The sequence below is a fragment of the Astatotilapia calliptera genome, chromosome 22, assembly GCF_900246225.1.
Source record: "Astatotilapia calliptera chromosome 22, fAstCal1.2, whole genome shotgun sequence".
Taxonomy (NCBI): Eukaryota; Metazoa; Chordata; class Actinopteri; order Cichliformes; family Cichlidae; genus Astatotilapia; species Astatotilapia calliptera.
The window spans coordinates 12,086,031-12,098,901 of record NC_039322.1 but is presented as its reverse complement, the minus strand read 5'-3'; the positions used below and the strand labels follow the sequence as shown (position 1 = coordinate 12,098,901).

General features: G+C 42.4%; 1 protein-coding gene across 3 annotated transcripts; it reads left to right on the top strand.

Moving 5' to 3' along the window:
• The first annotated feature begins 2,614 nt into the window (after positions 1-2,614).
• On the top strand, positions 2,615-12,824 carry LOC113014995 (small conductance calcium-activated potassium channel protein 1-like). Of its 3 annotated transcripts, none has more exons than XM_026156881.1 (11): positions 2,615-3,145; positions 3,407-4,283; positions 4,498-4,593; positions 4,853-5,140; positions 5,367-5,402; positions 5,759-5,880; positions 7,541-7,682; positions 7,780-7,890; positions 8,409-8,530; positions 12,321-12,390; positions 12,517-12,824. In XM_026156881.1, the coding sequence occupies exons 2-11, from the start codon at positions 3,426-3,428 to the stop codon at positions 12,739-12,741; spliced, it is 2,070 nt and encodes a 689-aa protein (XP_026012666.1). In that variant the 5' UTR covers positions 2,615-3,145; positions 3,407-3,425; the 3' UTR covers positions 12,742-12,824. The 3 variants fall into 3 exon arrangements, with proteins under 3 accessions (XP_026012666.1, XP_026012665.1, XP_026012667.1); XM_026156880.1 differs by having other exon boundaries at positions 12,511-12,824; XM_026156882.1 differs by lacking the exon at positions 5,367-5,402 and having other exon boundaries at positions 12,511-12,824.
• Positions 12,825-12,871: the final 47 nt, after the last annotated feature.

Sequence of the window (12,871 nt, the reverse complement as noted above, 5' to 3'; positions counted from 1 at the left end):
ACATTTTAATCTTTTGTTCTACCACATCCTGAAGGTGCTCTATTGGACTAAGATCTTGTGACTGTGGAGGACATTTGAATACAGTGAACTCACCGACCCGTCTGGCACCAAAAACCTTTCCACAGGTGTACCTAATAGAGTAATAAAGGATAAACATATTGTGTTTTTGTTTTTACTTACTGTTAAATGAAATGATTCTTGGGCTGTGTATGGACTCGCTTAAGACCGCACTACTGGAAAGATTGTCCACCTATAAAGACATAAAGACACAGCAATGCACATCTCAGACTGACTAACTTGCTAAAGGAAAACGATTAGATCACTTGAGAGGCTTTAAATGTCTTCATGTTTAGATTAGTCAAAAGATTATTCAGGATATATTAACCACATCTATAAGCGTTTCCTTCCTGAGCCGCCCAGCATGCTGCTGTTTCAGGTATGTTTCATTCATACCTTTTATTCATCTCTCAGGCCATTAACTGGAGGACTAAAACCTGTAATTTCTTTGTGTGTGGGTGACATTTATGCAAATTCAGTCCAAACTGCGCCGCTGATTGTAAGTGGTAAGTTCAGAGCAAAACAGTTTGGCACAGAATGACTGAGTTAAGGGGCTGAAGCTGATCTGACAGCAATTGTTTGTCTTTATATGCTGCAGTGGTTACAAAGTAAAGGAGGGCTGTTCACAACAGGGAACAAATGTGCAAACATATTCCAGTGTTTGCCGGCAGGAAACATTTCAACAGCTAAGAATACTCGGCTGAATAGTGAGTGTGATGTAATGCAACTTTTTGGATTATGGCTATTTGAGTTTCTGTTGCCTTCCTAATAGGTCGAAGCAGTCTGCCCATTCTCCTCTGACCTGATCTGCTGCTCACCAGATAGTTTCTCTTTTTTGATAATTTTCTGTAAACCCTAGAGATGATTGTGAGGGAAAATCCCAGCATATCAGCAGTTTCTAAAATACTCAGACCTTCCCGTCTGGTGCTAAAAAAACATATCACATGTACTGGAATCACCTTTCTTCCCATTCTCATACACAGATTTAACTTCTGCAGATCATTTTGATGATGTCTAGTTGCCTAAATGCATTGACTTGCTGCCATTTGATTAGCTGATATTTATTTTAAGCAGCAGTTTAACAAGTGAACCTAATAAAGTGGCTAGTATTAAAGTAAATGTCAGACTCTATAACCATAAACAAGATGTTTAACCTTGAGAATAAAACTGTATGCCCGATGTGTGCATCTTAGGTTAACTAATGTTTCCCAACAGATGAGACTTAAGTAATTAATATCCTGTCCAGAGGATGAACTCCCACTCACTAAAAGATTCAGGCCACGATGCAGATTTGCCATTTACCATCCAGAGCAATTAATGCACTCCAAATTCCCCAGCTTGGTTTCACTTTCTTAACAACCAAAGGATGATTTGCAGGAGAAGCGACTAATTGAAGATGTGCTGGCTACTGGCCACACAGGCAAGAAGAATTGACATACTTAGCTACCAGCTAGAGCGGACAGGATTTATAAGCACTTGGCAGCAAGCTTGAATTAATTTGAAGCCTTGCAGATGTGCATATATCCTTTCAGCAGCCTGTTATTAAAACGACAACATAATTTGAGAACTTTTGTATTGTCTCCCGAACCAGTTTTGCTCTGTTTAATCCAACCAAACAGTCATATTTAGGATGTTTTGGAGTCGTTTCCCCTCCGAGTGCATCAGGTGCAGGCTGTATTCACCACAAACCATCTGCAAAGGCAGTTTAGTGCTGACAGTCATGCACCGGGGCTCAGGCAACCGGGAACTCACTGCCTGCAGAAAATCAAAACAAAGAAATCCAGACAGCAGCATCTGTCTAAGTCTCTGGCTAAGAGTTAAGCAGAGTAGTTTTAGCAGCATTAATCTATTTTACATCTGGGCGGATGTATAATAAAGAAGTACATTTTCAGAATGGATGATCAGACCAGGGCTATATTGTCACTCCCCCTCTGCACCAAGAGCAACACCGTTCTTGTGTTTCAGGCCGTCTTCAAATACATGTTGTCTTCAGATTAGATAATGCCGTTCTTTATCCTGCCACTATCCGGATGCGCTCCGCCCACACTTTGCTCCTTGGGTCTTTCCATTTGGAGGGAGGTCTATTATCTGCAGACCCATCTGTCACAAGGATTTAGATGACGCCGAATGTCATTGTTATGACTTTAATACTTAATACTTCACTGTGCTCTGTGCATATTGTTCGATTCAGAAGTGACATATTTGATATTTCATAAGCTCATAAGCAGCAGATCTGTGTCTCGCTTGATTAATCTTCAAATCTAATCTTCTGTCTGATTTCAAATTGACTGTTATTCCATTTTGAAGATTAGATTTATTCTGAAAAAAAAAGATTGCATAACACACTCCTCCCTTCACTATAATGATACCAATTAATGAAGTCTCATTTCTTATGACTTTTAAATAATTTCAGGCTTATTTCTGACACTAGGCCACCTATATTTAAGCAGCCTTTCTCGCTCCCTCTTACACACACACACACAGACACACACACACAAATATAGGGAGGATGAAGTCTGTCAATCCCAGCTAAAAAAAAAAAAAAAGCTCTGATGACAGATGACTCTCTCTTTGCCTTTGCTCCACACAACATCTGCAACTTAGAGACTTTGCGGTCATTAAGCCCCTCCAGCTTTGAGGAAGATGCCCTGACAGCGGACATTAACGCAGTGGGAAACGCGGTCGAATACGGGAATAAAAGCCTGAAAATGTAATGGATATCTGTGGGTATATGTCGTCATATGCAGGAGTTCATAAACTTCACTTAAATTTATGGGAGGAGCTCCGTGATGCTGAGGCTGCTGATGGATTTCTGGGAAGTTCGTAGACTGCGTGAAGAGTGCGGACGTTTGGAATATTCTGATCCGAACAAACCACGGCTCACTGGTGTTCCAGCCTGAAATTTTTAATGATCTGAATATTGGATATTCACTTTAGGATCTCTGTGATTTAAGCACATGTGACCTTCAGGACCTTGAGATGCAACTCTGAAATACCAGGAGGGAAATAAACAGATTAAACTCAGACTTAAGGCCTTTTTTCATCCTTGCAGTGGATTGGCTACAGACTGGGAACACTGACCCGAAAGGTAAGAACAAAATATGTGAAAGGAAAACATTTGGAGCTTACACAACTAGTGCATTTTGATTACTTTATGTTTTAAAAAAATTATAGTTTTGTTGCTTTTTTAGTTATTCTCTATGATGATCATGTGAATACAACAAATGTAAAAACCATAATAAAATCTCTTCACTAAGCTTCCCGTGACTGAAGCTTCTTTTCAAACCGTATTCAGTGGTTTCCCATGTTGTCTAACATCGTCATCTGTCTCTCTAACCCTCTTTCAAAGACTGTTTAGCCTTCTCATCATGGAGCATCCCCCTTCCATGACCTCCTCAATGGTAGATGGAGATGAGGTGGATGTCCAGCGCCCCATCCTGCCACCGAGGATGGTTCCTCAGCCCCAGGCGTGTGCCCCTCTATGTGGGATTCACCACACGGTCCAAACAGCAGCCGAGCACCCCGTGTGGCTGGACAGAACCCAGGCCATGGCCACCACACCTTTATACAACGGCCACCTTTATGTCACGCCATCTCCTCGCTGCAACAAAAGGGGAGACAAATCCAAAGGGAAAGAGAAGAAGGGTGAGAAAAGGTCAGGGGGGAGTAGGCCAGGTCAAAAAGACCGAAACCACCAGTGCAAAGGCAAACTCTCAGGATGCCACAGACTGCAGGAAAAAGTCACATCTTTCACTGATGTGCCGATTGCTCGCTGTGGGTCACCCTTTGAGGGCCCCTGCAGGTCACCCCGAGAAATCAGGGATGTCGACGGTCAAGGTCAACGCAAGTCTGGTAACGTTTCTGTGGAGATGCAAGACCGCCAGAGTCTTCCAGAGATAATAATAACCAGCAAGGACGACAACCCCCAGCAACGCAACAAGGAGACCGAACATCATCAGGATCCGTGTGAGGCAAAAGGCCTGCTGCCAGGAGCTGAGTGCCCCAGCACGAGCCCCACTTGCAGCCCTAAGACCAGCCCAAAGCACAAAACCGATGACGACGACGACCGGTACCGGAGGTCCCACAACATCGGCTGGCGGCTGGTTCGCAGGAGGGCACTGTTTCTGAGGAGGCAACGCCTGAACGACTGCGCCCTGGCGGTGGGGATATTCGGTGTTGTGGTGATGGTGATGGAGACGGAGCTCTCCTGGAGCATCTACAGCAAGGTCAGAGAGGAAGGGAGTGTGGGGGTGGGCGGGAACTCTAGCCTGTAAAAGAGTTGTAAAAGTGTTATAGAAAACATGCACAGGAAGATCAAGCATGTGGTTATGCACATACATGGATATAAGATTATGACTGTTGATATCTTTTCATAGCCTGAACTTCATAATGAAGGTCATCAGCTGACAGAGATGTCATATTTGTGTGTGTCACCCACAGAGCTCCATCTACTCCCTGGCACTCAAGTCAGTCATCAGTTTTACTACACTCATCCTGATTGGCCTCATCATAGCATATCACTGGTGTGAGGTGCAGGTAACTTGTTCTTTACATTTGGAAATTTGTCTTTGCAACCAATCAGCAGCCTTTATAGTTCGTGATGCCTAAAATAATAAAACCAAATGGTGATTTTGAGTCTCAGATTATTCATCTTAAGTATTTTTAGAAGTCTGACTCAGAGAAAAGACAGTAAATATAATTTTATAGTTCGTTCTGTGCTGTGATCCACAAACTGTGCACAGTTCTTCACAGAAATCGCTTGCACACTAATGCACTCTTCTGATCCCCCTGGCAGCTCTACGTTCATGATATTGGTGCAGAGGATTGGCGGATTGCCATGACAACGGACCGTTTGGCTCTGATAGTCCTGGAGCTGGCAGTGGTGGCCATTCATCCTTATCCAGTGGGTCTGCAGGCCTACTTCCTGCAGGTCAAGACCCGCATGACACTGTCAGAGACAGAGCTGGAGATCGTCCTGGCTCTGCCCATGTTCCTGAGGCTCTACCTGCTCGGTCGGGCAATGATGCTGCACAGCCGCCTCTTCACAGACACGGCCTCACGCAGTATTGGGGCGCTGAACAAGGTGGGAAGTCACCTTTGGGCTCCCCCTGCAGAATCTGGCTTTGGGCTTATCTGGCTTGGATAGTACTGTGATGAGATCATAACGCATATAAATCGAAGGAAGGAGAGAAATTCTAGGCTTTGGAGCAGGATTCGTGGAATTTTAAGTCTATATTTTGGATAATGATTTGGGTCTGGGCTTCCTTTTATGAACATTTCATGCACATCTCTTTATGTCTTATGTCTAGGTGGGCCGAGAGGTCTGTAGAGGTGTGACACTTGAGGTGTGATTATCACAGTTTTGCCCCAATGAACCCCTGTGGTTTCACATGTTGGCTATGTCCCTCTCTAGCTCTCCTTTACTTGTCTGCTTTTCTTTTCCACAGTTGATAATACCCACCTGCCTAATCCCTTCCCTTACTAATGCTATTTAAGAGTGATGAAAACAACCTCTGTCCCCTGCTTCTGCAATACCAAACCTACTATCCATGTGTCAAGCCAGATTGAGAACAAGTTTTCTTATCCCTCATGTCCTCTGTATTATATAATCATAATCTGACAAGTGCTATCCTAAATAGTTTGGTTAAGTAGGCCCCTAATGTCAAATTATGATGTAACGTATCCCGTTTGTGATCTTCAGATACACTTCAACACCCGGTTTGTGGGGAAAACACTGATGACCACCTACCCCGGGACCGTGCTGATGATTTTCAGTGTTTCTCTGTGGATTGTGGCGGCATGGGGCTTACATGTCTGCGAGAGGTATGTCAGGATATTTGTAGACTGGCTCCGGCTCTCTGGGATATCTAACGTTTCATTTTCGCCCAACTTCTGGCAGATAAAGAGTAGTAGTAAAATCTTCCCACTGGCAGCAGCAAATCCAATTTTCTTCCACTGTTCCTTATCTGTGCAGGCTGCATGATATTGACAAGATTAAATATCAGCTAATCTATGATGCTGCTAATTTTGAATATGATAGTGATCTTGAAGACGTGAGGACATTTCGCCTCGCATACAAGAGGTGTCTGCAGTTCTGAGGTGCAAACCTCTGTAAGACACGCCACCATCATGTGAGCTATTGAGGTCAACTGAGGCAAGATGTGAGTGCGGAGGCAGAAAAGCCTGGGGGAGGGGTCTCAAGACTGCATTGTAGGTGGCTGATAGCTGGTGTCGTTCACAGTGGGCCTCCTTTACTCTTCCCTCAAACCATCTGTCCAAAACGATCAGATCTGCACCCCATTAGACCTCTGCCTCTTTCTACAGACAAAAACATGAAAGTGCTATTCCCAGTGTCACCATTACCTTTACATGGAGGAAGATTCGGGCTCTTTCAGAGGGACAACCACAAGCTACTCACTGGTTCCGATATGTGGTTGGCAGCTGGATCAAAATTGAAACTGAAGAAGAAGAGTGAACAGAAACATTAACTTCACCTGGGAGGATGCCAAGGATGATAAGTTACCATTCCTAGACTCTGCTGTGCTCATGAAGGTGGATGGAAACCTCAACACAGACCATGACCTGCTCTTTGACTGCAACCACCTACATGGGGTGAGCCTGCAACCCCTCTGAGGCAGCGTGGACAAAAAAGGGATGTACACACATAATGAAAGCTCTTAAACATGTGGTTATCCTAACCAGGCCTTCGTTAAATTGATGGAGATGGCAAGGAAAAAACCTCAGAAACCAACGCAGGAGAAACAGGATGACAGATGGAACAACATCACTGCCCCAGTGTACTTCAGACCAGGTAATACGCCGGTGTGCATCTCAGCACTCAAACACAAACTGAACAGCGCAGTGTTTGCTGTACAGTGCACTGACGATTCCTGGGACCTCTACCTCTAAAGGAGGCCATCTACTGTGAATAACTATCGCTGATCAAAGGTGGTGGCTGACACCAGGTATCAGCCACCTAAAATACAGTCTTGACATCCCTTCTTGGGCAGTTCAAGCACTACTCACACCTTCCCACATGTGACCGTTAACCTGATACTGCGACGTTTTACACCTTAACCCTGGCCTTTTTTCACACCTTAGCTCATGTGACAACACCCATGATTGGCTCAACCACCATCAGGACAACCACCAACAGGACACCTCCTAGTAGGATTTAAATATCTGGGATTCTCTGTCAGTTATTTAGTGGTGAAATACCCTCCAACATGAGAGTCTAAATGTCTTCATGAACCAAGAAGTCCAGTTGCCTTCTTTTCAAGCACTTAAGAATACCATAACATACGGGATTGTGAACCCACGCAGACATAAGCCTTATGAAAAGTAGTATTTTTTGGTAAAATGCAACATAAATTCAGAGGTTCAAAAAATATATATACCAGTATATATTTATATGTAAATCTAGGATAAAAAACAGGGGATTTTGCACAGATATCAGTGTGAGTAGATTGTTTTATTTCTGCAGACACCACAACTACAGGGACCTGAGTAGCAACTACATGGAGGCCCTGTGGATGGTCTCCGTCACCTTCTTGTCTATCGGGTATGGAGATGTGGTCCCCCACACTTACTGTGGACGCAGCATTTGCCTTCTCACAGGGATAATGGTGAGGCAGAGGGTGGATAGTTGTCTCTGTAACGAGCGAGCGCTGACTCTGAATGCAAATCTCAATCTGAACGTTTAAACGTTTGTGACTCCTGCAGGGAGCCGGCTGCACAGTGTTGGTGGTGGCAGTGGTTGCCAGGAAGCTGGAGCTGACCAGGGCGGAGAAACATGTTCACAATTTCATGATGGACTCACACATCTCCAAGAGGGTGAATACTAGTATCTCCTTTTTTAAAAATTGTTATTGATGATTAAACATGTCCAAAAGTAAGAGATATTATTCAAAGGCTTCACTTCTTTCCTGTTTGTACACCGTACCATGCAGGATTTGATATCAGATACCACATATTGACTTATTTTACTCAAAATCCAGGACTTTTTGAATGCCAGAAAACAAATCTGACTTAAAATCTTCAAAACGAGTGGCATCATCTTCCAATAAAATCAGTTTGCTATGATTGGCATTATTTTTTTCCTGTTCTGTATGGATACTAAATGAATAAAGTTTTTTTTTTCAAAAAGCATTTTGGAAAATGGAGGAATTGGCTCACTCGATTTTTTCCTCATTTTCGATTTTAAAAATTTCCTCATGGTGCACTGGGATTCGTTCCAGCTTTTGTCAGCGTTTTTCAGCGTTTTTCAGCATGTGCTGTAAATAACAGCACTCCTAAGATTTTGTGCATAAACATACAATAACTCTCCTCGTGATTTTTCTTCTTTTCACCAGATAAAAATTGCTGCAGCGAATGTGCTGAGAGAGACTTGGCTTATCTACAAGCACACTAAGCTGTTAAAAGACCACACCAAAGTCCGCATGCACCAGCGGAAGCTGCTCCTGGCCATCCACCAGTAAGGCACTTAACCCACACATAATAATAATAACCTCTTTATCAATCACTGCCTGAAATGATTGATTGCCGCTCATTTTAAATTCATTTTAAATTATGTGCCATTAAAAAATGAATAGATCTACTTTCCTCCTCCAGCCTTCCTCATTCTCTCTAATATAGTATTAGGTCCATAATTCCATAAATGGTTGGACACAGTTTCAAATCATAGATGTGATTGAAGACTTTAAGCTTTCATACAAGAGGTTTTACAAAAGTATTAAAATCTGTTTAGGAATCACAGTTGTTTTTATGCACCGTTCACCATTTTCAGAGGCTCAAAAAGTAACTGGACAGTTGACTGATAAGAAGCTTTATGGCCAGGTGAAGCCTGTTCCCTCGTCATTCAGCGAAAAATAAAGCAAACATAATATCTGAAGTTGATTCAAAGTGCTGAACTTGTAATTTTAAACATGAAGCCCAAAGAGATGTCAGTGCAAGTGAGGGAGGTCATTATTAGGCAAAAGAAAAATAAATGTAAGCAAAGAGATTGCAAAGACTTTAGGAGTGGCCAAATCAACAACGTGGTGCATTGTGAAAAAGGAGGAAAGTGCTGGTCAGCTCAGCAGCACCAAAGGGCCTAACAGACCACAGCACTTGGGTGCATGATCACAAATTAATTTCCTTCGTTTAAAACAACTCCAACACAACACCTAACCGAGTTAAGAACACTCTGGAGAAGGCAGTTGCATCAGTCTCAAAGTCTACAATCAAGAGACTATTTTACAAATGTAAATACAGAGGGTTTACAACAAGGCGCTAACCACAGTTTTCAATAGGAAAACCAGATTAGACTCAGAAAACATCTAAAAGCAGCTGCACAGCTCTGAAACAATTCTTAGGACAGATGAAGCCAAGACGAATCCGAAGCATATAGCGTGATCTGTCTGACAGGCTGGAGGAAGAGTTACAGCATGGGCATGTATGGCTGCCAGTGTAACCGGGTCACTGGTTACACTGATAATGTACAGATGAAGTGTGCAGAGATGTACTCTCTGCTCAGACTCAGCTAAATGCTGCAAAGCTGATCAGACAGTGCCTTGCAGTGCAAATCGATAATGAGCCAGAGGAAGCTCCAAAAGCAATTTTGCAGTTTCTCAAAGCAACGAAATGGGATATTCTTCAATGACCAAGCCAGTCACCTGATCTCTACCCAACAGAGCATGCTTTTCAGTTATTGCACGCAAAATCGAAGGCCGAGAGACTCACAAGCGACTTCCACAAGTATTAAAAACAATGTCTTGATGCATGCTCAAACATCCAGGTAAGTAAATCCCACAAGGTTGATTCTGTTCATCTGGACGTAGCGTCGATCAATGGTCATGACAATTTGCATTTTAATGATCAAGGAACCGGCCTCACAGCCCATTGTTCATTCAGTGGGCTGGTTTTGATCATTGTGCAAATGTACTGTTTATAAGATGAGACTGAAGAAGTCACTTGGATGAGTGACGAAAGGCTTTTCCCACTGAAAACGCTACGTCCAGATGAACAGAATCAACAATGTTTGATAAGTATGAAAGGTATTAAAAACAATGTTTTTATTTAAAACTTATAGTTGACCAATAATTCTTGGACTGAAAACGGGTGACTGTGTACAAAATAGTTTGATTTTAAGCTAAAAATCTGCACTTCAGTCACACTTTATTTGGTTTTAAATCCACTGTGGTGATGTACAGAGGCAAAACTATACAAACTGTGTCATTATCAAAAAATCTCGGCCCTAACTGTAAAACAGATTTAGGATTTCTAATGAACCGCCCAGTTTGAATCGAGTCCTTTAAAGTCACGTCTTCTCCTACATAGTCATCTGAAGCAAATGACAAATTTAAGGTATGAATTCAATGAAAGGTCATTTAAATTAGATGCCCAGCCCGTGTAAAAAATGGAAACAACCAAAATGAAGTGAAAACCAAGGAGTGGTGCCATTTGTGTCCATATACATTGTCTCTGAAAGGCAAAAGTTCAGCTTTGTCACTTGGGGATTTTCCGCCACACCTTATAAGAAGATATTTCTTCTAAATAAAAGCCACTTGATTACTACTATATCACTCTTGTCTACTGCTGCAATTACAGTCCTAGTTTTACTGGATCTCAGTGCAGCATTTGATACAGTTGACCACAACATATTACTCAAACGACTGGAGAACTGGACAGGTCTTTCAGGAACTGTACTAAACTGGTTCAAAACATACGTAGAAAACAGGAAATACTTTGTATCAATAGGTAACTTCACATCTGAGCAGACAAGTATCACATGTGGAGTTCCCCAAGGTTCCATCTTGGGACCCCTTCTGTTTAACATCTACATGCTCCCACTGGCACAGATTATAAACAACAACAAAATAAACTATCACAGCTATGCAGATGACACACAAATATATATCACAATGTCACCAGGAGACCGAGGCCCTGTACAGGCTCTTGGTAAATGCATTGAGGAAATCAATGACTGGTTGTGCCACAATTTTCTCCAGCTAAACAAAAACAAAACTGAGGTAATAGTCTTTGGCGCCAAAGAAAAACGATTACAGGTCACCAGAGAACTTCAATCTATACATCTAAAAACCACAAACCAGGCGAGAAATTTGGGTGTAGTGATGGATGCAGACCTAAACTTAGAAAAACACATTAAGACAATAACAAAGTCAGCTTACTATCACCTCAAGAATATATCAAGGATAAAAGATCTGATGTCTCAACAGGACCTGGAAAAACTAGTCCATGCATTCATCTTTAGTAGGCTTGATTACTGTAACAGCATCTTTACAGGTCTACCTAAAAAATCAGTCAGACAACTACAGCTCATTCAGAACTCTGCTGCTCGAGTCCTCACTAAGACCAAAAAAGTGGACCACATCAGTCCAGCTCTGAGGTCTTTACACTGGTTGCCTGTCCGTCAGAGGATAGACTTTAAAGTTCTGATGCTGGCCTATAAAGCTCTGAATGGTTTAGGACCAAAATACATCAATGACCTCCTGACCCAGTATGAACCATCCAGATCCCTCAGGTCATCTGGATCCGGTCTTTTATCAGTTCCCAGAGTCAGAACCAGACACGGAGAAGCTGCATTCAGCTTTTATGCTCCTTATATCTGGAACAAACTCCCAGAAAGCCTCAGATCAGCTGAAACACTCAGTTTATTTAAATCCAGGTTGAAGACTCACCTGTTCTCAGCTGCATTTGAATAAAGCACCAAATCCACACTTTTAAGCTTAAATTTCAAAACTTACATTTAACTACTGATTTTATCTACTGTTCTGATTTTATCTGTTTTGATTTTATATACTGTTGTTTGTTTGTTTGTTAATTAGTTAGTTAGTTTATTTGCTTGTTTTATTCAATTTTAAATCGTGCTTTTTATTTGTTCTTGTTTCTAATGTCTCTGTAAAGCACTTTGAATCACCTTGTTGTTGAATTGTGCTATACAAATAAACTTGCCTTGCCTTGCCTTACAGTACATTTTAGCCTGCAATTGTTCCTTCAAGCCACAAGTTATGCTGACTTTTATATCAACCATTCCTTGCTAAATTTGGAAGATTTTCATTTGGTGCCGTTGCATAATCCAGAGAGATGCCTTTAAATTGTTTTATGGGAGCTACTCTCTACCAAAGTCCTCATAAAATCTGTTGACGTCGTGTCGCGTTTATGGCTTGTTTCTCCGGTCATGTGTCTGACTGACCCTTTAAATTACTGCTCGTCTTAAAATGAAAAAGTAGCAATGTCATAAAACCAAGCAATTTTATCTCCAGGCTGCGGCAAGTGAAGATGGAGAAGAGAATTCTTGCTGACCAGGGGAACACACTTGTGGACCTTAACAAGGTATGAGAGGAAGTGCAGGCAACACGTGTCCTTCTAACACCCCAAAAAAGAAATAAAAGAATCTAATTGCTGATACAATTTTCTTTTCTTTCCCCTAACTGCGCACCGATTTATACGAAGATGCAGAACCTGATGTATGACGTGCTGTCGGAGGTGCAGGGCTGCAGGGGGGATCTGGACACACACATCCACACTCTGGAGAAGAGTGTGGAGGAGCTGAGGGAGGGCTTCAGGAGCCTGATGCCGCTCCTCTCCAGCACACTGTCCACACAGAATTCCTCCATCCGCCACCTGCTCAGGGAGAGGGAGGGGAAGACGGAGATTGCAAGCGTGAGCAGAGAAGACAGGTAGAGGGATGGCAGACGCAGGCTTCTAAGGACGCTTGAGAAGAAGTTATCTGCCTTTACTGCAGCTTAAACAGACTTGAAGAGAAAGGGAAAAGAGATGTATAATTGTATTAAAATATATTTTCTGTAGCAGA

Excerpts from the sequence above, each read along its gene's own strand:
- LOC113014995 (XM_026156880.1), top strand. The coding sequence starts at position 3,426 with ATGGAGCATCCCCCTTCCATGACCTCCTCAATGGTAGATGGAGATGAG. Across the intron at positions 5,881-7,540 it reads GGCTTACATGTCTGCGAGAG|ACACCACAACTACAGGGACC; the intron begins GTATGTCAGGAT and ends TTATTTCTGCAG. Across the intron at positions 7,683-7,779 it reads GCCTTCTCACAGGGATAATG|GGAGCCGGCTGCACAGTGTT; the intron begins GTGAGGCAGAGG and ends TGACTCCTGCAG.